Below are 23,779 nucleotides of genomic sequence, written 5' to 3'. Positions count from 1 at the left end.
GTTTGTTTGTCCCCAAGTGTTGGTTTCTCAACATTCATTGAGATAATTTATTATCGTATATTTTAAAACTTGTTTGGATTAATTTATTGCTGTTGGAGCAAATTCGTAGCTGCTGTGCTAACAATGCTCCTCCAACAGAACCCCCCATGTGCTGAGAATTTGCTGGTATTTTTTCAGCCTGGATTTTTTCTTTTTTTCCAGTTGAAGGTGTTGTTACACAGCATGAAGAAATCGTAAATCGAATTTTTTATTTGTAATTCTACAGAGCAGATGTCGTACTTGGGGACGTGGTCTGGTGGCGGGCTTAGCAGGGCTGATCCATGGTTGGACTCAGAATCACAGAATCACAGAATCACCAGGTTGGAAAGGACCCACTGGATCATCGAGTCCAACCATTCCTACACTCCCTAAACCATGTCCCTCAGCACTTCATCCACCCGTTCCTTAAACACCTCCAGGGAAGGCGACTCGACCCCCTCCCTGGGCAGCTGTTCCAGTACCCAATGACTCTTACTGTGAAGAATTTTTTTCTGATATCCAACCTGAACCTCCCCTGGCAGAGCTTGAGGCCATTCCCTCTTGTCCTGTCCCCTGTCCCTTGGGAGAAGAGCCCAGCTCCCTCCTCTCCACAACCTCCTTTCAGGTAGTTGTAGAGAGTAATAAGGTCTCCCCTCAAGGTCTTAAAGGTCTTTTCCAACCGAAACCATTCTGTGATTCTGTGGTGTCGGAACTTGTTTTTCCAAACCCTCTTCCCAGGCCACAGGCTAACGTGGGTGTTGGACCACGTTTGTTCCATTGTTCGAGTGATGTCGTTACTGACCTTAGCAGAGTTATCCTGCGTTTGGGAGAAGGGACATTGCATCCAACTTCTCTCATGCTGTTTGAAAAATAAAAACACCAATTTACAGCCTCCGTGGCAGACAGAGGGTGACCGGGGGGGTTCTGCGGTGCCCCGAAAGCCCGTGCCAGAATGGGTCAGCGTCACTGCCTTTATTATCTTTGCCTGTATAGTTCCACGTGTGCTGAATAGCTCTTTAATACAACGCGTTGTTCTGTTGCCTGTGTGCATTTTACAGCTACGTTGCCTTTTGTTTTTCCTAGGCGTACTCTGTCTATGACGAAGACATCGGCTATTGCCAGGGACAGTCTTTCCTTGCAGCTGTGCTTCTACTGCATGTGAGTTAATTGCAAAATGAAAGCTTTGATATATGAAACCAAAGCAGCTTTAAAAACAGTAGCACTGTAACATGTTATTTGACAGATATTTACTGTTGTTTATTTGCCTGTATTCATTTTCCCCTTGTTGCTTTTTGGCAAGTAGTGACTAATGGCTTCTCTCTTGCTGAATGTAGATTTCCTTTATCTAGGAGAGATCCATTAAATCGTCAAGTACGTCTGTGTCAAAACCTGAAACTGATTTGTTACATATGAATATTTCCTTTTAATCTAGTTGTCACGTAGGTGAACTCCCTATGGGAAGTTAACTTTGGAGATATTCTCAGAGTAGCTACCCAGAGCAAGCAGGCTCATTAATTTTCAGCGAGACGTTTCCTCCCAGGGCCATTTTATAACATCTTTTGAGTCAAAGCTGAATTTTAACCTTGATATTTTAGCCTGTAACCAAAAACTGTACAAACTTTGATCTGTCACTTCCTACATATAGACGTGACTGTAGAGTATAGAGATAGATAAACACACTGTTCTTATACTTGCAAGATGCTTAAACTTTGATGTATTGCAGTGGAAGGGCCACAGGTACAAGCTCCGTGGATATCGTAAAGACTGTCTGAATGAACTACCCAAAGCCCCAACAACAACTCCCACTCAGGCTCTTGCCTGCGTTTTCTGTCAGGCTTTAATTATTGAATTATTAATCGTGGTTGAAATAGACTTCGGGTTGTGGGTTTGAGTCGGCTGCTGCTGCTGTGTATGTTACATGTACATTCCTAAGGCATCCAGAACTCAAACCCGAGTGAATTGAAGTGGTAATTCCTAGTGAGATCCGTGAGTCCATGAAAAGTTACGGAGCACGACACACAGGGACAGTGTCGCAGAGAAGCTTCAGATTCTTCACCGTGAGGGTGGGGAGGCCCTGGCCCAGGCTGCCCAGGGAGGTGGTGGCTGCTCCATCCCTGGAGGTGTCCAGGGCCAGGTGGGACGGGACTTGGAGCAACCTGATCCAGTGGGATGTGGGTGATCTTTAAGGTCCCTCTAACCCAAACCATTCTGTGAATCTTTAGGGGTAAACCTGAATTAGTCACATTATTGCAGTCCCACGTACACTGCAAATTAGCTTGTCTAACAGTTATTTTGCAATTAACTTTCTACTCAGAGCTCCACTGGAACAATAAGCCGTTTCAGCTGTTTAGAAGGGAGCAGGTGTCCCATTCTGAACGTTTGACTAACGCCTCAGCTCTCCTCCCTTGGTCACACGCTGTCATTCCTACAGAGAGTCACCTCTGTGCTGTGTTTCCGGAGTCAGAATCTGCCTCGTACACAGGGAATTCTGAATGGCAGTGACACTCATTTTAATATGCCCTTTATAACATTTGCTTTCATAATAGGATATTAAACTGAAATAATCAGAGAAAGAGGGGAAGGGAAGCAGTCTCAATGAGCTCATGTGTGTTGGGAGCTTCCCAGGATGCCGTCAAACTCATGTTTTTCTCAGACTCTCCAACCAGTCTGTACGCTGTGAGTGCTTGTAAGACCCTCTCTAACTCTTTGGTCTCTGCATGGATTTCTAGACCTGTTCCTTTCCTGCTTTTCTGGGACAGGGGAGCCTTTCTCTTCAGTGTAGGTGTGATTCAGGGATGGTTGGGTAGCCTGAACCTCCATCCTGGCTTTTTGTGATTTTGCTGCTTTGGTGATGTTCCCGTCAAAGGCAAGCGGGTAACTTGTAACCACAGGGGGCCGTGTTGCCAACTCTGATTGGTTTATGCCAAGTCTCACAGTGTTTGATTTTTTTTTTTTGTTCTTGTTGTCTGCATCTCAGTCATTGCTATGTGAAAACCTAAAATCCAATTTAAAAAAAAAAGTAAATTTTTTGGTGTTCGTGATTCCAAGAAAAGTTAATAAGAGGCAAATATCTAAATTCTAAAAATCAGCACGGAAGTGCCAGGTTGGATGGGGCTTGGAGCCCCTTGATCCGGTGGGAGATGTCCCTGCCCATGGCAGGAGGTGGAACTGGATGGGCTTTCAGGTCCCTTCCAACCCAAACCATTCTGTGATTCTGTGATTCCATGAAAAATGTCTTTTGCTTAAAATAAATAAGAAATGAAAACTTGGTTTATGAATTTGAATACTTGGAGTGGTATTACTGGAGAATTTTTAACCACTGCAAGCAAGGACTTGGTGCCCTCTGCCTGTAAACGACTTTGGTCTCCTACTGACCTCTGTTCCCTCTCCCCATCTCGGGGGAGGACTGATTGTCAATGCACGCGTGTCTGATGGAGCATGCGAGGTAGGTGTGCTTGTGCATGAACATCCGTCCTTTTATTAGAAATAATTGTTAACCTTACAGAAAAGAAGAAGCCAGACGAAGAAATTTGCATTCATCCCTTTATAGAGCAGATTCAAGGCTTTTGCTTAGGATGAAACTGTTCTTCCCTTTACTTTGTCTGCAGCTTTTATCTGCTGTCAGTGGGGATCGTTCCATCCCGATAGAATTGTGATAAAGAGCTTTGAGATTCCTCAGAGCTTCTCCGGGGTGCATCTAGCCTGGATAGGGAGCTACGGCGGCTCTGGCAGCTCTTTCTGCTAACCGGTGACTTTCAGCAGTGCCGTGTGACAGTGAGCAGTGTCTGCCCATGGCCCTGGAGGCGGGCGGCACTCGTAGGCTCAGCCGTAAGAGATGAAGCCCTGGAGGTAAATATCAAGAGACTGAGATTCTCTTTGAAGGAAATACTGAGCTCTTATCTATTGCTGATATTGGATAAGGGGTTGGCGAGAAGCTGAATGAGTGAATATACTAAAAGGTCAAGAGTTGTCCTTCTTGATGCTCAGTAATTGTTTTCATTTGTTACAACCTGGTGCCTGCAAAAAAAAGTTGTTTAAAAGAAAACCTGATTCGGCGTCTGCAGTGAGTGCTTGTGCCTGTCCTCTTGTGTTACCTGAAGGCACGGGGAAGGGGGAGAGAGATCTTATCAGTGGAAATGTGGTGGCAGGGCTTCCCACAAATTCAGCATCGGGTGGGCTCGAGCCAACAGAGGTAACCTCAGAGCGGCTCACCCGGTTTGTCCTTCAGCTCTGCCTTCCACAGCCCTGCGGGGTGAGAGACTTTGCTCAGTGGAATTGTGGTAGAGGTGGCGCTTGTGAAAAAGTCGCGGCGTTCAGAGGTGGGCTCAGCCCTCCTGAGCTCAGAAGTAGGTTTTGGAGGCAAAATTTGTTTTCTCATTCTTCATTGCGGGAAACCTGATTTGAGAGAGCTGCTGTCCTGGGGCTGGGATGAAAGTAGATCAGAATTAGTCTCACTAAGGGCGGCTTATACCTTAGTGCTCCTGAATTTTCCCTTTTAACCAAGTCTCTCTCCGTAGAAATCACTGCCCTGAGTTGTTGCCTTCTTTCTTTCTTCTTCTTTTTTCCCTTCTAATTGTTGTTCTGTAGCTGATGGTTGCGTGCTGGCTGTTCTCACATCCGTTTGGCTGCAAGAATGCTGGTGGCACTTGTGCTGCCGTAGTGTGCTTCCATGGGCCCGTGACACGACCCTACCGTTCCTTCAGAGAAGGTCTGACAGAGCCAAATCAAGGTGCTCATCAAGGACAAGAGTGCCCTTGAGATTGTAGTTGCTTAATTCTGCATTCAGAGTGCTTTGCTGAAAATGTTAATATATCCCTGGTTCTGAATTCATCGTGCATAAGGGATTTCAGCGTGTGTGTTTGTGGAAGGAATTTCCTGCCTCAGCTCAGTTTTTAAAATGATATTTGTGTATTTTTCCAAACAGATGCCGGAGGAGCAGGCCTTCTGTGTGTTTGTGAAAATAATGTATGACTATGGCCTGAGGGACCTCTACAGAAATAACTTTGAAGATCTCCATTGCAAATTTTTCCAGCTGGAGAAGTTAATGCAGGTGGGGTCAGGGTGACACATTCTTCTTCTTTCACAAATGGCAACGCTGGCATGAAGACGAGGTTAATGCTTTGCTTCCTTAAGCTACTGGAGAATAAAAACCCTCTCCTTTTAGAGGAGGAGTAGAACCAGAGCAGGGAAGTTGAACATATGGATCCAAGCATTGTGAGTCAGATTTGTTCCTAATTCCTTTTGTCTCTCGTACAGCAATCTCACTGCCAATCTTTGTGTCCGAGCAGAGCAGGTATCTGGCTTTTCCCCTCTCTCTTCCCTATTTTGTGATGTTGCTTAGTGAGAATGTCTCTGTTCTGTTAAGGCCAGAACATCTTTTGGCTGCCACCGTCAGTGCCCTGCCTCCTCTGAATGATGGTGGTGGTTGAGAGGTCAGGCAAATCAGGACATCCTGGTGCTTATGAAATACAAATCGAGTCTGGGTCATTTGGTACATTTGACTGTGTTTTCAATACTTTGCTCTTTTTTTTTTCAGGCAGAATTTTGTCGTAGTTAGAAGAATTTAACCTATATAGACGGCTGCAAGTTTTACACGTTGTTGTTCTGACTAATAAGTTGTTGCTAACAGTTCATTAAGCTTTGACCTGCAGTTCTGTTAGCACAGTGGAAGGCAGTTATGAACACAAATACTTCTGCGAGATACATCGGACCCAAACAAAACAGACTGCAGTTCATATAATGATCTTTTTTTTTTTCAGATGTCAAATTGCCCGTATTGCCTGCTTGGTGGAGTAGATTCCGTACTAATTAATTTGCTACATAGCTTTGGCATATGGTCTTCTCAACATTTCCATTTACTTTATTAACTGAATGTGAATACATCATCAGTGTACAGTAGGGCTATCAGTGCTTTGCTTGTGTTGCTTACATGTGCTCCTACCGAGAGGAGCCATCTCATGCTTTCTGGGAGCAGAGCTTCCAAGCTCTGCTCGGTGAGCTCCTTGTTCTGGGACCCTTTGGGTTTTTTTAGTGGAAGCATTTATAGCAAGATAACAGCGAAGGAATAACTTTAAAATATACACCACGCCTGACATAGGTTTCACAACAGCTCTGCCTTTTAGATTTTGTCCTTTCTCAGGATAAACTCAGTGCATCGTTTGGTACCATGACAGAATCCACAGGGGCTGTCTTACTAAAAATTGTAACCACGGGCACTGGAATTTATGAAGAAACAGATTTCCGTCGCTTAGACGTAGCCCGGATTTCGCTTTGTTGTGTTTTAAGCGTTTAGCAACCTGGTACTTACTGGCGGTGTAGAGGATGAGCTCGGATTAATGAGTAATACTGAAGCATTTGTTTTTCCCTTTACTCTAGGAGCAGCTACCCGACCTGTACAGCCATTTCTCAGACCTCAATTTGGAAGCTCACATGTATGCATCCCAGTGGTTCCTCACTCTGTTTACTGCCAAGTTTCCACTCTGCATGGTCTTCCACATCATCGACTTACTCCTCTGTGAGGTAAAAAAAACTTGAGTCAGGAAGTTCCTTCCTTCACCCCCCGAACGTTTCTCCTTTTTAAGTTTCATTTTGTTGGAGTCATTTATTGCAAAATGCGTATAACTAAATTCTGTAGCAAACGTGGTTAAATTGAAGAGGAGATGTTCAGTGAAATGCTGATTTCGTTTTAAAATTAGAGTTGTAGATCGCCTCATTCTTTGCTAAGGGATCCAGTGAAGAATATCTGATGCACACAGCTGTTCTCCGTTTAATTTGTTAAATAATTTATTCAAAGTCAGGAATTCTGATTTCTTGGAGATTCCAAGTAGTAAAGCCCAGCAGGCTTTTAGAGCGAAAGCTCTCCAAATTGCCTGATTGAGAGTGCCCAAAGACAGTGAGGGTTTGAGCTGGTGCTCTTATGGCCTCGTATCAAACAAACAGCGAGAGCTGCCAAGCAGCACAAGTCAGCGAAGCGCTTTCCTTTTGCGTTTCACCCTGCTATTCCAAGTGAGGGACGCATTCCTCCAGTACAAAGTGGTGCGTTTCTGTACTGGAGGTATATCTGCACTCCTTTCAAAGCCACAGGCAGAATAGCCTGGAGTGGTTCTTTTGTACGAAACTGGTACTTCCTTTTGTCTCTGGGAAGTCAGAGCATCCGTGGAATTAAGCCTGGTTTTGAACCTGCCACTGATTTCCTCTCTGATTTAAATGGATCACAAACATGAAAAAAATAGAAAGAAAGAAAATAATTGAGAGTTTTTAAGTACAAAGGGCTTTGTGAGTTTGAAACTGCTGACTCTAGGTCATTCCATTAAGTTTCTCGAAGTATTTTACTTGTGAATTTTCAGGCTTCCTGCACCTGCCCTGATAACATTAGTTATTAAACAGGTACTGTCCGCCACTCATAGCTCGATATTTCTTTCCTTAAGAGTATCTCTTCTTCCACATGCGGGTGCTCACTTACCAAAAAGAGGGAGGTTGATACCGCCAGGTGTCCAAGCGAGTGTGAAAGGCAGCAATGCTGAAGTGATTTCCATTTCATATAAATATCTGAGCTCCATTTCTTTCACAACTATAGTCTCGACTATTTTGAGTGAGCAAAAAGAAAAAGCAGAAAGGATGCCAGTTTTTCTGCTTATTGCCTTCTGCTTTGGTCGCATGGTAGGTGACCGCAATCTCTTCATCGTCTTTGAACTGTTGATGGGTTCGTTTTCAGAATGAGCTTCTGCTGTGGATTTGATCGCTCTTTGCCAGTTCGGTTTGTTTCTTCATTCTCATCCTGGTGTAGAGCTGCACTCTGAAATGACCATTTTAAGGCATCGTTCGTCAGGAAGTACAGAATATCATTTCATAGGGGTGTTCTTGTGAGAGTGGCTCAGTTACATCCTGTCTGAAGCTCTCGCACTCGTTGTTATATTAAGCTTGATGGTAAAATACACCGAAGAAGTCTTGTAGTCTTGGCTAATACAGACTGAATAGTTAGATGAAAAAAAGAACCAGCTCCTAAAACGTTTGCATTCACCTCGCATCTGTCAGTGTTTATCTCGGCATGCCTGAAGGATTTACTCTGGGAAAAAAGGTGAAAGAATGCAACGAGAAAGTGAGACGGTGCAACACCAGAGTCTCCTCGAGACAGGGAAACTTGTTAGCAGCGCGATCACATAAAGCTAAAGGAGATGCATGTAAAAGAGCTGAAAATAAACCAGAAAGGGTAAGGAAATTGATCTCAAGTGAGATCCATGCAAACCTCTTGTGAAACAGCGGGGTGGTTTGTAGACAACGGGCTGAGGCAACGATACCGACCATGTGAAAACTGCTTCTAAGATGCACAAGCCAGCCAGCCTAGAGGAGCAGGGGCTTCGGAGGGTTTGTAGGAGCGCAGATGAAAATCGTATTGAAATAAGAATCTAGTTGGCCCTCGTCAAAGAAGGAAAGTCCCTCTGCCATCCAGAGTGACCTGGACGGGCTGGAGACATGGGCCTGTGTGAACCTCGTGCAGTTCAACAAGGCCAAGGGCAAGGTGGGGTGCCCGGGTCGGGGCCATCCCAAGCACAAACACAGGCTGGGCAGAGAATGGTCTAACAGCAGCCCTACGGAGAAGGACCTGGAGTGCTGGTGGATGAGAAGCTCAGCACGAGCCGGCAACACGTGCTTGAAGCCCAGAAAGCCCACCTTGTCCTGGGCTGCATCCAAAGCAGCGTGATCAGCAGGGTAAGGGAGGGGATTCTGCCCCTCTGCTCCCCTCTGGGCAGACCCCACCTGGGGCCCTGTGTCCAGTTCTGGAATCATCAGCCCAGGAAGGACCTGGAGCTGTTGGAGCAAGCCCAGAGGAGGCCAAGGAGATGATCCGAGGGCTGGAGAACCTCCTGCATGAGGACAGGCTGAGGGAGCTGGGGTTGTTCAGCCTGGAGAGGAGAAGGCTACGTGGAGACTTTAGAGCAGCCTCCAGTATTGCAAAGGGCTACGGGAAAGCTGGGGAGGGGCTCGTTACAAGGGCATGGAGCGATAGGACGGGGGGAATGGCTTTAAATTGAAGAGGGAAGATTTAGATCAGACATAAGGAAGAAATTCTTCAGGATGAGGGTGGGGAGGCCCTGGCCCAGGTTGCCCAGAGCAGTGGTGGCTGCCCCATCCCTGGAGGGGTTCAATGGGAGGTGTCCCTGCCCATGGCAAGGGGGGTGGAACTGGATGAGTTTTTAAAGTCCTTTCCCACCCAAACTATTCTGTGATTCTATGAAAATCGTAAGGCGTGTGGCCCGAGATAGGATCAGAAAGCAAGCATTCCTGAGTGGAGGACTGCAGTCCTGCGGGGAGCTGTCTGCCCACTCAGCCGCCAGAAGGAGGAACCGAGCACTCAAAAATTGTTTTGTCTGCATGAACTTGTTCTTTGCTTTATCTCTGAACAAACGCCGTGCCTGTAGTTCCAGCGACTGGAAGGAGAAAAAACAGTTGCAGCTGCTAACAGTGGAACATATTCTTCTGCAAAAAAAGTCCTCCAAAGAGTAAGAAGGCTTTGAAGTGAACTGTCTTGTGTTCTTAAAAACAAGCTTCCAGCTTTTGTGTTAATTTGTCATAGACACAGATGAATTTTAAATAGCCCTCAGCTTCCTTCCTGACTGCGCGTTCTCCACATCGCTGTCCTGCCTGTCGTTGGCGAAATGCGAACGCTCATTGCAACTCTTATATAACAGAAGAACGTTAAGGGAAGAAAACCACTTAAAACCATTGCTGAGTGGGTGCTGCCAGTCAGTCATTCCAAAGGAGCTTCTCCGGTCCCGGTGACAACATTTGAATTATGGATGAACAGTTCGTGTCCGCCAAGGGTTTTTTTGGATGGGATTTGACTTTTTAGTTCTTGACCGAGCCTGGAGGAGTGAAATCGATCCTTATAAGTATTCTTGAAGTCTCAGTTCTGGGAGGAAAAATACCACTTGGAAGGCCTGTTGTCTCCCAGGGAAGGCACGGTTCCCCCCTGCACACGTGGTGGAACAGTAGCGCTCAAGGCAGGAGTGGACCTCCTGGGCAGGAGCATGTCCAGAGAGGGGGGAGGCAATGAGAAATTAGTTAAATTTATGGGGGGATTAAGTTGTGGTGAGAAATTTTTAAAATCCTATCAAATTCTGTGTCAATACAGCTGAGGTCTTTTCCCCATTTTCACATCAAATATGACTTGATAGAAAGAATTGTTTAATTTTATACAAACACGGGACTTGCTGTGGCCTCTCTGTGATCGAGTTCTTTTATCCTGATGCCTTTCTCTGACCCTTTTTATTTTTAAGCTGTCTTCAGGCTGTTGAGAATGTGATTCCATGCCCGGATTACCCACATTTACATAGGATCGTAGAGTAGTTTGGGTTGGAAGAGACCTTAAAGATCATCTAATTCCACCCCCCCCGCCATGGGCAGGGACACCTCCCATTAGAATATTGTCTCAATAACTGTAGGAAGGACTGTGTGCCCCATCCTCACCTAGAAATGATTTGGATTCTTTATATTTGCTATGACAGATGCTTGAAGAACATTCTGGGCTTACAGGCAGGTCCTCCACAGTGTTGTGGGACGTGCTGTAAGGCTTTGCCAGCCTGTATAAAACCACAAACCTCTTCATCCAGTTGAGACTTCGCATGTGATTAGAGGAAAACTGCGTGGTTTTGAGCCTGGCTACGTAGATAAGATTTACCTCGTCAGCATCAGCTGAAGATCTTCCTACAAGGCTCCTTTTAGCTGCCTGCTTCTACTGCTTCATCTGTCTCCTCTCCTTTTGCTATTTCTGTTTGCCTTGAAGAGCAACTTTGTTGATGAAATTCAGAGCTGTATTTGGACTTGTCAGTCTTCTCTGTCAATGTGACGTGATGTCATCCAGCACTCTGTGAGCCTGCTCTGTTCCGCTCTCTCTTTTTGTTCAGTTTATAGATTATTTATTTCAAGGCGTGCTCGGAAAGGGCAGCTCATCCAGGTAAAGCGCGTGGGGCTCAGCTGGAGCGGTCCCCAGCGCGGAGCAGCACTGGGTCAGGCTGTGGAATAGCCAAGAGTTGACACTGAACTTCATTTTGCGTTTTAAAATTTACGGTTCAGAAGGAAGATATGTATTTCAAAAGCACAAAAAAAAGTTACCTTAAATGCGTGTTTAGAAGAGAAAAACAACCGCAAACCAGTTGGCAGACAATAAGTATTTATTTTTCAAATTTTCATCATTTTTGCTAGTTAAAAGAGAAAATACTTCATCCAGGTGTGATATGCACAGTGCTGCCAAAACTAAAGGAGGCTCAAATCTCAAGCTGTCATTCCATTATTAACCTACAATTTTGAGACGCTATTAGTAACCTTCGTTTTAAGTCAATCTGGCTGTTTCTGTGTGCAGTTCTTGGGAAAAGAAAGTACTTAAGGGCTGTGTTTCTCTTCTTTTAGGGAATACCTAAAAAAGCCCCGTACTGCACGCTGCCTTTCCTGAGCTAGTACAGATATTTGTATATTTTAGTGTCAGTGATTACAGAAATTAATAGTTTGACTGCTAAGCTGCTGTTCTGTGGTCAAAACCAGATAGAAAGGGATGCAGGTGGTTATTTATCAGTTTCAAATATGAAATAAGCTCATGTAGCAAATAACAGAAGTAAAACTGCCTTTTCCTGTGACCACACAGCAGCACGGTGGGAGGTGTGGGAGCTGAAAGCTTGGTCCTGTCGTTCCTTGACCTTTATTTATCATTCAGAACTTTGTATAAAATCACTTTTATAATGGGTTTGGAGAGACTCTCTGTGGTGGTGAGAATGGATGGATGTTTTTAACGATCTTTGAGAATGCTTGGTGCTGGTGAGCGAGCGCCTCGGCACGGCGAGGACGTGGCCCCACGTTGTGTGGATGCCATTCGTGGCACCCCGCTGTGTGGACGTGGTTCCTGGGGGCGCCGCTTCGTAGTGAAACGCTGAAAATCTTGGAGGAATTCTAACTGTTGATGCTGAAGGGTTGATTTCTGTCTTCTGCGTGTCTTACTGAAGAATGGATGTGCCAGGAAACACTGCGCCGTATGGTATCGCTCCGACGCTAAGCCCAGTCGTCTCTGCCTGTTAGTACTAACGGAGTAGGAGATACCATAATAGCCTGCTATTTTTTATCTGTCACTGTCAGATACTTCTGTGACGCCTTCAACAGGGTTGAGAAAGAACAGATTAACATTTTAATTTATTAAACTTCCTCAGGAATCGAGTCAGGAACAAGCCCACTGCTTCTGTAAACCTACGCTCAGATGAAATGTGAATTAAATAAAATAACGTGTACAGTTGTTTATCTTCTGTAGGTCTATAGGGGAAGAAGAATCGGACTGCTTGGAATTACCTGTTGTTGACACGTTGTCTGCGTTTGTTAACCCTTCTGGTTGTGAGGGGTTTAGTAAGTCCTACACAACAGCAGACTCAGATTGCTAGAAATAAAATCTCTTGTAGTAACGACATGTTAGAAGCGCAGGTATAGTTCTGTGCGGAAGCTGCTGCTTTAGTCCAGTGCTCCTTGCAGACGTAAAGTCAGTGTCATCCATGCGAGCTGGAAAAGGCAGGAGGGGGAGATGTTTATGTTCCTTTTTACGAATACAGATGATTTGACTGTGGCGCCTGGACCGCGGCTTTCCTCCTCGCTGTCCCTCTCTGCCGGCTGACTTTCCTTTCTGCAGTCTGCATCAGCCGCGGCTGTTTCATGTAAAGAGGCTGGAAAGGATTTCTTTCCGAGACTGCTGGCTTTTGATTAATTTAAGAAGAGAGAGAATAGATTGTGTCGAAGACTGGAGTTTGAATGTCCAATGGTGATGCTGGTTTGTTCCGTTCAAGCCTGTGTTGACGTGCCAGCCATTGTAACCCTTTTTGTTGCAAGAACTTGAGATGTGCAACGGTGTTAGCTCAGGTTTCCTGGCCCTGGAGGTTTTGCTTTTAGTATTTAGCATTCAGCCTTCAGTATTGCCCCTCTGCTCTGCTCTGGTGAGACCACACCTGGAGTCCTGCATCCAGCTCCAGAGCCTTCAGCACAGGAAGGACATGGACCTGTTGGGGATGGTCCAGAGGAGGCCACAAAAGTGATTAAAGGTCTGGAACACCTCTGGAGGCTGAGGAGGTTGGGGTTATTCAGCTTGGAGAAGAGGAGACTGGGGAGAAGCTTGTTAGCACTGTCTGTAGCAATGGGACAAGGGGGGATGGTTTTAAACTAAAAAAGGGAGAGGTTTGGACGAGATATTGGGAGAAATCATTTACGCTGAGGGTGGTGAACCACTGGCCCAGGCTGCCCAGAGAGGTGGTGGATGCCCCATCTCCGGAAACATTCAAGGCCAGGTTGGATGGAGCTCTGAGAAACCTGATCCAGTTGAAGATGTCCCTGCCCATGGCAGGCAGGTTGGAACTGAACGAATGACCTTCATGGTCCTTTCCGGTCCAAACCATTCTGTGATTCTATGGTTTAGATGAGTTATTTCAATTGTCTGATGACTACAGCTGTATTCCACTGAGGATTTTTCAGCACCAGAACAGAAATGATGGTAAAAAGAAAGGGTAAAGGATCTATTATTTGATTGCGTGTTGGATGGAACTTTTCCAAGTTTTTCTAAATGGGTGTGTTTAAAACTTTCAGATTATAATGATAAAGAATTATAAGTTATTTTTGAACTGAAAGTTGTAAGAAATATTAGGTGTTTGGATATACAATTCCAATTGACAGCAGCAGTATTGGAGGTATGGAATGCAGTGTTACTGCTGCAGGGACAGGGGGACACAAAACATTCCGTTCAGTTCTGAAGCAATGCAGAATTTATAGTAATTCAAGCTTGGGCTGAGGAGAAGAGTATTTTAATGGAGCACATCTAAGAGGTTCTTGGGGGGGTTTAACATAACCCTTTACACTATGTTCTCCAGCTGTTCCTGTGAGCATCCATAATTTATGTATCTTTCGTTCGTAGCTGCAGCTTGTTTATCCCCAAAATAACAAGGCCGGTGATAAATGCTCAGCATGAGCGAAGGAAAAACAGCCTCACAACAATCTGCAGTTGGAGATAACTCACGTGAACACCTCTTAAAAGTTGTGGTCCCAAAATGTTGAGGCTGCTTCTGGTTTGGAATATGTTTTAATGCACAGGTGAAAAGTTACCAAAGATGAGCAGATGACCCAGTTTTTGCCCAGGGAAGAGACATCCGGTGCCGTATCGCAGTGTAATCTGGATTACTTTCCCCAGTGTGACCGAGATATTTTAGCCACTTACTAGTTGCTGTTCACTTGGTTGTTTTTTCGAGGAATACAGTAAATTTCCATAATGCTTATTTAACACCAGTGCCATCTGCTGTATCTCAATACCGGCGTATTCTAAGCAGCCTTGGCAGAGCTCAAAAAGTGCTTCAGAAATAACTGCAGGGAAGTATCACAAATGGGAGAGTGATATTCTGTGAGCAAATCTGGGAAACGAAGCTAATTTGGGGACTGTATTTAAAGAAGAGGGTAGCGCGGTCTGCCTCTGCCAAAACACTTGCCGTTACTTTGTGCTTGGAACCCGGCGCCGGACTGGATTGTCTAAAATCCAGTGGTGCACTGTTCACAGCATCATAGCCTCAAGATGGAGTTTTCTAGAGTTTCTTTTCTTCTTTCTCGTCTTGCGGTGTTTTCTTGGTGAGTTTTTGTAGTAGGCAGCGTGTGTGGATCCCGTGGGGAAGCCCTGTCCGAGCCCCCTGCCCCCCGTACGTTAGCAGAAGATCGCTGTGCCATTTTTCTCTTTTTTTCCTCTCTAATATAACCGTTCAGTCTGCTCGTATGAAGCTATTTCGTGTTTGAATGAGTTAACCTTTCTGTCCCTTAGTTGTCTTGTCATTGAACTGGAATAAATGCACAAGCTCTACGGAGTGGGTCTGGGCAGAAGATGTTAATGAGCGGGCGTAGCCTGCGGAGCGTGCTCCAACTCTGCGTTACTTACAAAGAGAAATTTGAGCTTCAGACCATATATTTATGTTGTCAGCAAATAAATACATTTGTGACATTCCTAAGGATTATTGTGTGCACTCGACGTATCAGAGTTGCCAAACAAATGTTTTGCTGGAAGCAATCCAAAACATAAATAGGATTTTAATTCTCCTTTAGAGTCTGTAACCCCAATTACCCTCTGTAGCTCCTTGGAAAGAGTGTGCGACTGAACATGTAATTATGAAACACTTTCGAATTACAAAACAATGTCAAATTAACTTCGGATGAATAGCTAATCCTCCTTAAAAAAAAAAAACCAACGGAAAATTCAGTTGTTAGAAAGCTGGAGCAGGTTGACTGGTCCTCTTGATGGCGTGTCATGTGAGCCTTGAGACTTCTCAGACCTTGAGGAGGAGCTCGGTCGACTTTCTTATCTGTCTTCTTTACCTGGTGCTGAACTTCAGAGAATGTTGTGTCAGTATCTTCGCTGTCCTCTCCTATGTGTCATGTGTATTTAGGAGCAACGCCACAGATGAGGATGCTAGTAAAAATGATTTTTCTGTGTATTTTTTAAGAGATTGACTTCCTTTTCTTTGTGAAAATGATGCAGAGGGCATTGCTGTGTAACCAGAGGAAGGTCTCTCTGACAATCTGGGTCAGAGAGGGAGGGATGTAGTACCTAATATAACCTACCTTCTCCCAAGGCTTCTGTCGTTGGAGAGGAGCTTTAAACCAGGAGACAAATTCCAAAGTTGTCCCCTGTGCAGTGCTGTCCAGACACTCCATGATGAAGTTTTTTGACTAACTCTGTCATCTCCACGCTCGGATGTTGAGTTTTGCCAGTACTGAGTGTTGGTTTGCTGCTCCTGTAACAACCTTTTTCCGGGTCTCTGGGTAGATTTGCTGGGTCGCGTGGATGGATGTGCCTCCTGACCACCAGCATCCTTTCCCTCACAGAGATTTCACTGATTGCAAACTGGATGCTACAAAATCAGCTCTTTACCATTCTCTGTTTGTTCTTTGTTCCAATCTTCTTATCAGGCTTTTTCAAAAGTCATCTTGTTTCAGACTGCAGCAAGGCTCAAAGGAAGGACTCCTCAAAGAGCACGTCTATCTGCAGAAGGAATCTTGGCTTCAGAGGGAGTTAAGGGACTGTGAAAATCTCTCAGTAGAAGGGAGTTAACATGATAAGATTTCTCCTTCTTTTAAACCAGTCTTCATTTCAGTGCATGTTTCATTGCCAGCTGAAGTGTTTTGTTTTTACATTCTCATGAGATGTAGTTTCACTGTTCTCCCCATGAGAAAGTTACCTGCAATCTCTGTCACAAAATTATGGGGTTTTGACATCTAATCCACGTAAGCAGGTGCTTCTGTGAAGGGCAATCTTCATGAGTTAAGTGGTGACCTACCAGATGGAGAGTGTTCATCCCAGCACTGTCATCCCGTAGGTACAAATGGGTTCATCTGCAAAACAGTGTCCTTTCTTCTTGAGCTGGTGCTGTCCTGTGGAAGTCCGTGGAGAGCGGGGATGGTCAGTGTGGCAGTCAGCAGGAGCCGGGAGGAGGCTGTGAGATAGCCTGAACTCTCACATCTCCCCTTTCTTGACCCTTTTCTTACAGTTTTGACTGCAGAATAGTCAAGAGTTGTCTGCTTTGAGATGTTCCTTCTCAAAAGCTCCTGAGCTTAACAAGGTCTGTTAAAACACTCTAGGCCTCTACACAAGCTTAAGAGGGTTCTTAAATAACACTTGTTGGAAGAAAGAAGGTACTGTGCAGACGCTTAGGTGGGCAGATAAGCCTCCAAGAGAGGCTGTCATAGAAACTGCTGGCCTTCTGCAAAGGGCTAGTTAAAAGCTCTTTGGAGGAGCATAGAGTCACAGAATAGTTTGGGTTAGAAGGGACCTTAAAGATCATCCAGTTCCAACCCCCTGCCATGGGCAGGGACACCTCCCACTGGCTCAGGCTGCCCAGGGCCCATCCAACCTGGCCTGGAACACCTCCAGGGATGGGGCAGCCACAGCTTCCCTGGGCAACCTGGGCCAGGGCCTCACCACCCTCATAGTGAAGAAATTCCTCCTCATGTCCAGTCTAAATCTGCCCCTCTCCAGTTTATCCCCATTGCCCCTCGTCCCATCCCCACAAGCCTTTGTGAACAGCCCCTCCCCAGCTTTCCTGTAGCCCCTTCAGGCACTGGAAGCTGCTCTAAGGTCTCCTTGGAGCCTTCTCTTCTCCAGGCTGAACAACTCCAACTCTCTCAGCCTGTCCTCATGTGGAAGGTGCTCCGGCCCTCGGATCATCTTTGTAGTCTCCTCTGGACCCGTTCCAACAGCTCCATCTCCTTCTTATGTGGGGGACTCCCGAACTGGGCACAGTCCTCCAGATGAGGTCTCAGATCTCCACATCCTCGTTTCTGGGGTCCTTGCCTGTGGGCTTCGCGGCTGGGCGCTGGGTGGGCTCCGCGCTCCTCCTTTGCTCACTCCCTGGCAGCAAAGCCTCTCGGGCTGGAAAACAAGAGAACTGAGAAACGATGAGACATGATGATAAGCCCCTAACCCGTTGGTGTGCTCTTATAATAGTTCTTGTTTTGAAGGTGTATATTTTTAGTCTTGACTGTTATATGTTAAAAAACCCACGTGTTGAGGTAATTATGAACAACTTTGACATTTGCAAATTTTTTAAGTATTAAGATGAGATCTGCATGATGTTAAAGCATTTACTTCTAAATGTCTAGTTAAACATATGACCTTTGGTTTAAAAAAGTAATTATCCAAGGCTTATTTAATATGGGTTCCCTTCTCTTTCCCCCTGTGGATGATTTGTATGTGCTCTCCTGTTTCCATTATAAAATTGCTGGAGGGATATTGCTAGCGATGATTTATATGTCTGGTGCATGTTGGTATTTTTGGTCCTTCTAAAATAGATGGAGAAATTTAAGCTGAATCTTATAAATCAGTGTGTGGTAAATGAAGCAAGATTTTAAGTAAGATATTGTGGAAAAATGAGCTGAGCCTTCCTTTTCATAATGATAATCATTAAACTTGGCGATGTCAGAACAGTCTCGTATGCTTATGGAGAAAATAACTCAAGATCAGTGGTTATGAAATGTGGTGTTAAGATGGGTGAGTAAGGCACCACCGCATCTGAAACCCGAAGCATCTTGCTGTAAATCCCAGCGTGAGTAGAAGGCTTTCCGTAGGTTGCCAGATGCCGCCTCCAGTTCACTCCACTGCCCGGGGCTGGGTTCGTCCTTCAGGTCCAGCATGGCCAAGCTGGACAGCTTGGAACGGCAGCAACTGATGCCTCGCATCTAAACCATCGTCTTGATTTGGGAGTCCCCTTTGGAGAAGGAGGGACGGTGTAGATTGCTGAGCCGGGGAGTGCTGCTCAGGGTGGATGGATCCCAAGGACATAACACCTTGTGGTGTTGTGGTTGTAGGGTCTGTGAGCTGCCCGGTGTCCAAGGCAGCTGGTAGAAAGGCCGGGCATTCTCAAGGCAAGAGGAAACCTATTTCTGCCGCATTGGCTGTCCTTTTGAAGAGTGATCCTGTAGGAGGAGTACCAGCGGAGAGCCTGGTTAGTTTGAATTCAGGAGCAGCGTGAGTTTGAGGCAGATCAGAAAAAGGTTATTGGGGAAATAAACAAAGACTGGCTTGGGTTTCTCTTGGGTTATTCCCTTTCTGGTAGTGCCAGATAACACCCAGGATATTAATTCCTCAGTAATCCCGTTCGATATAACATTACTCATAAAATAACAAAATCTGATCAATTGGTTGGTTAAGAAGAAAACACACTGGCATGGCTTGTAGTTCTGCCTCTAATGTTCAGGTAGTATGTTCATATCAAATCCTCTTTGTCAGGAAATTAAAGTTGTTGATGTGGTGATGGCATGGAGTGGATTGTTGGCTGCACACGAGCGTTTGCAACCAAACTGAGACTGCTGTGAACTTGTTTGGCTGCTGCTGGTGCTCTGGTGTTTTCATCACTGAAATCCACAGCCACACATTTTTTCCTCTTAAAAAGGGGTATAGGAAAGCAAAATAAATGTTGTTGTACTTGAATTATTTGTTATCCCGTTTGGAAGAAGGATTTCCTAATAATGAAGCGAGGTTCAGTCCTGCTACAATTGTGACCTCTAGTGGAAAAAGTCGGTTTGTTGTCACAATGACTATGCACAAATTGCAAAGTAATTCATGGAGCGTTGCAATATTCATTATGTCTACTTTCCAAGACTCGTTAATGGTAAAATCCCTTCAAGGCACTATGTAAAAAACCCAAAATTTCTTCCTAAGAATGTCTCTGAAAAACCTGTGCAGGTTTTTATGAGAGCTGATTTTTATAGAAATACGGTATTAGGCTTTCAGGAAGAGGCTTGGAAAAATACTCACTTGCAGAGGCAGAAATTTCTTGGAGAAGGTTCCCTTAGAAAAATTCCTGTTGTTATCCCACAATAGTATGTTTTGCAGTGACAGAATTACTTGTGTGCAAATCTGTTGAGGCGTTTTTAGACATCAGCTCTGAAAGACGCTGTAGGAAAAAGCTTTCTCATGCCGTTAAAGAAGCAGGCAAGATGGTCTGTAAAATAGCAACCTGGAAAACAATCTGAAAACAAAGGACATAGGATGGCAGTGAGAATTGCAGATGGTGTTTTTCACATTTGGATGAAGACAAAGCTATTGAGAATCATAACTAATCAAGGTAGGCAGGAGAGCCTCTTGAGGCAATGTACGCGCTGCCGGCGAGGCAAGCCAGCGGTGGCCCAGGTGGACGAGAAGGACAATAACGTCTTGGCTCGTATCAGAAACAGCGTGGCCAGCAGGACCAGGGGAGGGATTGTGCCCCTGTGCTCGGCACTGGGGGGGCCACACCTGGAATCCTGTGCTCAGTTCTGGGCCCCTCACTACAAGAAAGACATTGAGGTGCTGGAGCGCGTCCAGAGGAGGACAACAATGCTGGTGAAGGGGCTGGAGAGCAAGTCTAGCGAGAAGCAGCTGAGGGAGCGGGGGTTGTTCAGCCTGGAGAGGAGGAGGCTGAGGGGAGACCTCATCACTGCCTACAGCTCCCTGAAAGGAGGTTGTAGAGAGGTGGGTGCTGGGCTCTTCGCCCAAGTGACAGGACAAGAAGGAATGGCCTCAAGCTGCACCAGAGGAGGTTCAGATTGGACATCAGGAAAAACTTCTTCACCAAAAGGGTTCTCAGGCTCTGGCAGAGGCTGCCCAGGGAGGTGGTGGAGTCCCCATCCCTGGAGGGGTTTAAAAGATGGGCCGGTGAAGCGTTTAGGGCTGTGACTTAGTAGTGGACAGGTACGGTTAGGCTTGATGAGCTCATTCCAGCCTGGGGATTCTAGGATTCCATGATCTTGTGCCCTCTGGCCGAGCTGTCCCCGGCTCCTTCTCCAAGCAGGAGCCCAAGAGTAGTTCCAGTCGGAGTGCTCCAAAGGAGTCTCATCCAGGGTGTGTGTTCCCTTTCCCCAGTAAACTCTTAGCACCTTGATTGTCAAAATCAAGTTGAATAAAAGCGGAAGAATGAGGTTATATATTTTTTTAATAAAACAAAAGTGGAAATGCGGCCTTTTTTACCCCTCCGCTGTCAGTCAGCGGAGTGGGTTTTACTTTCTTTGATGTTTAAATAATTAGATATTATTGTGGTATTATTCACTGAATGGATTTCTGCACCCGTGTACTTCCAGCTTTTACAAACCAGAAAACAGACCGTTTGATACAGGCATCAATTTTCTGACCTGTGAAATAGTTCTGATTTTTGGCTGATAGCAGAAAAAAAGGTGTATTTGTACTTATCGGGGGGGTTGTTTTATTTTTACAGTTTAAGCATGAAAGATTGTATGTGATCAGTCATAGCTAAGTACTTGGCAAAAATCCTATTTATTTATCTTAGAATATTAATTCAATTTTTCTTGATGCCCTACTTTTTACAACGTTCTGCGTTGCTCCTCGAACCCAGCCCTGACAGGTACTGAAGTGATGGTGAGATCTCCTGTCACATCTCTATCCCCTGAGAGGTGGAACAGTGGGATTCCAAAGAGCTGTCATCTTCCCAAGCTGGGAGTTTGGAAGCTGCGCTTTGAGGCTTCCATGATGAGCTTTGAAGCATAGCAGGGAAAAAAGGCATTCCCAAGGGATTTGCAGCATCTAAATGTGACGCTACGTAGCGATAAGTAACAGAGAAGAGAGATTTGTATGCTGGGACTGACTGAAGTCTTTTTCTTCTTATTTTCAGGGTATGAACATAATCTTCCACGTAGCTTTGGCTCTCTTAAAGGTAAGTCATTGATTAGAAGGTGAGGGGGTTTTCTATTTTATTAAACTGTGTGGAATATATTCTTAGCTGAAAGCATCATGTCAAAGGGAGCATTAATAGTGGGACTTCAAGAGCAGGGAGCGGAGGAGAAATAGCATCCTTTTGAGTAAAGATGTCTTCAAAATTGTACTTATGGTACATCTCTTTTAATTGAACTTAATCTTGTAATGAAGTTCCTGGAACAAGGAATGCAGTCTGTGGATTTAGATGTGTCATGTACTACTATTAAGAAAACAATTCTGATTAATTTTCAGCATTTGATTGATAGGAACATTCAAGAAACATGTTATTGAATAATATTTGGTATCAAATGTATTTGTAGTGTCAAGAGAGGAATGGAAGTTGGGTTATAATATAGGGAATATCTGTCTTTGGTGGTGACACAGCATTTACCTGTGAAATTCAAACCCTCCCAAGCTGTAGGTAAACCATCGGCCCTTTTGATGCTGGTGAGATCGGTCGAAGTTACCCTCGCGGTTTGGACTGGTTCAAATCCATTACAGGCACGTGCTGTGGCGTTTGAAATGCCGCCTTTGAAGTCATAGGATATTTCCATCAAATAATTTAGGCTAAAGCTTAGAGCAGAACAACCTGTCACTACTAAAACAACCACCCCATAATGTGGACACAGACTGGCGTCGTTTGCCTGTTTCCAGTCCTCTGGGGTGTTTGCCGAAGGCCTTACCACGTACCTAGAAAGGGCGAACAGTTGCTACTTGAGCTCTTTGGTGAAGAGCGGTTCTCAGACGCTCGGCTTCTGTGGCAGAGAGTCCTGCAGGCAGAGCATTACACACCACGAAGAGACTTGTGCCGCCGCTGTGGGCAACCGGGAATTTCAAACCGCGGACGTTTGCACTTGAGGTTGGGTAACTTGGGCCGAGTGCTGCGGTGTCGCCATGAGCTGACACTCCCGTTAGTGTTATGGGAAGGAATATCCAACTTAAGTCATGTAACACAGGTAATGTGTTCAATGGCGTTGTGACTTCCTGCGTGGGTGTATGTATTAAAGGAATTTGCTTATAAACAAGGCATTTGTTTAACGTACGTTTCCAGGGAAGTGCTCCTACGCAAATCTAAATCTGTAAAAAGGAGGGAGAGAAGTCTGTGCTCTTTTCTTCCTCTTTCATATTTTATTTGCAGCTCTGGGAGCGTGTTAATGTTCTGGGGTTTAAGGCCAGTATGGCTAAATGGAAATCTGATAGGTTACGGCACAACAGAGAGTAAAGGAGTGAAAGCGAGCATCCAAGCGACACCCAACAGGGACACTGCCATAGTGATAGGAACCGGTTCTGGAAATAGGTAGAGATCCTGGCTTATGGATCTGGAAAGTGAAGAAGAAGAAGAAAGAAAAGGAGGAGTTCTTGCACTCAGCTGAAGATGGCTGGTGAGGTTTTCAGGAAGGGAGAATTCAATTCAGTTAGAATCAGAAGGATGGCTTTGAGAGCCTGCGGATGCTCCCGGGTGGTTGTTTCCTTTAGGTGTCCCGCTGCAGGAACGGTGCAGCTGAGGACAGCAACAGAACAACTGTTCAGAAGATCTGATAAGGGTTGCAAAGGACTAAAATCCTTAACTCACTCACATACCTCATACTGCAAATTGGGATTTTTATGCATTGAGTGATTAACCCAATTTCTTCTAACAGAAAGCACTCAGTCTTTTCATTTTATATGTATTTCACAATGCTGCTTATCCAATTGAACGTTTCTCCTTGGCTGTTCCAGAAAATAAAAGTATTTTGGCAGTCTTATTACAACTGTTTTCTACGTTTAAGAGTTTTAAGAGTTGGGTTTAATCCTGCTTATAGCAGTTGTTCATATATATATATATATATATGCGCAGTTCTGGCAGTCATAGGCTCTAAACTATAAGAGAGGTGGTATCCTCAGAAAGGATTTCAATATTGCAGCCAGAAATAAGTACCAAGAGAGTACAGGTAGGTAAGATAAGATTCTAATTCAGAAACACTCACAAAGAGCCCCGTTGCGCCGTGGTGCCAGGACGGGGCTGGTGATGCTATACCTTCGGATGAGCACATGATTTACTTTCAGCAGGAGTTGCTGTTCTGGTAGGGAAGAAAATAATCTTAAACTCTGAGGCCTGAAATAGTTTTGTTTCCTACTGAGATGTGTTCATAATCTCTCCTCATCATTTGAAACAAAGTGGTTTAGTGTACCAGTCTTTTCAAGTTACCAGAGCTGAATGTGGGTGCTGCGGAACAACCCCTTGAACACCTGTGTGTTTCTAAGGTCTTGTTTTGTGCTGATTCTGAAGGCAGCGATAGCGACTCCTCAGGATTTGTTCTTTGTTAAAACAGAGCCATTATTCCCTCCTCCAAGAATTTAATTTGGAATTAAAAAAAATTGAAGAAGGGACTCCTTCACAAGTGGAATATCAGCGTCTTTGCTGTGCACGTGCCGTTTTCCTCGCTTCACTGTGAAGCTTGTGCTCACAGATCCTCATCAAATAGCAACAGAACAGGAGCTTTTATCTTGAACTCCCATTTACTCAATGCGGTTTCTCAGTGTTAC

The 23,779-nt window shown here is 45.0% G+C and overlaps 1 protein-coding gene across 5 annotated transcripts in view; it reads left to right on the top strand.

Moving 5' to 3' along the window:
- The window catches only part of RABGAP1L (RAB GTPase activating protein 1 like), a 223,838-nt gene that overhangs the window by 124,955 nt on the left and 75,104 nt on the right, over positions 1 to 23,779 (top strand). For all 5 annotated transcript variants that reach the window (XM_054073599.1, XM_054073601.1, XM_054073602.1 and 2 more), the window contains 4 exons: positions 1,102 to 1,176; positions 4,943 to 5,068; positions 6,394 to 6,537; positions 21,171 to 21,212. In XM_054073599.1, the coding sequence (XP_053929574.1) occupies positions 1,102 to 1,176; positions 4,943 to 5,068; positions 6,394 to 6,537; positions 21,171 to 21,212 (387 nt within the window). The remainder of the gene's footprint in view (positions 1 to 1,101; positions 1,177 to 4,942; positions 5,069 to 6,393; positions 6,538 to 21,170; positions 21,213 to 23,779) is intronic.

The sequence above is a fragment of the Cuculus canorus genome, chromosome 8 (genome assembly GCF_017976375.1).
Source record: "Cuculus canorus isolate bCucCan1 chromosome 8, bCucCan1.pri, whole genome shotgun sequence".
Classification (NCBI taxonomy): domain Eukaryota; kingdom Metazoa; phylum Chordata; class Aves; order Cuculiformes; family Cuculidae; genus Cuculus; species Cuculus canorus.
The sequence above is the reverse complement of the archived record's forward strand: the minus strand, read 5'-3'. Positions and strand labels throughout refer to the sequence as shown.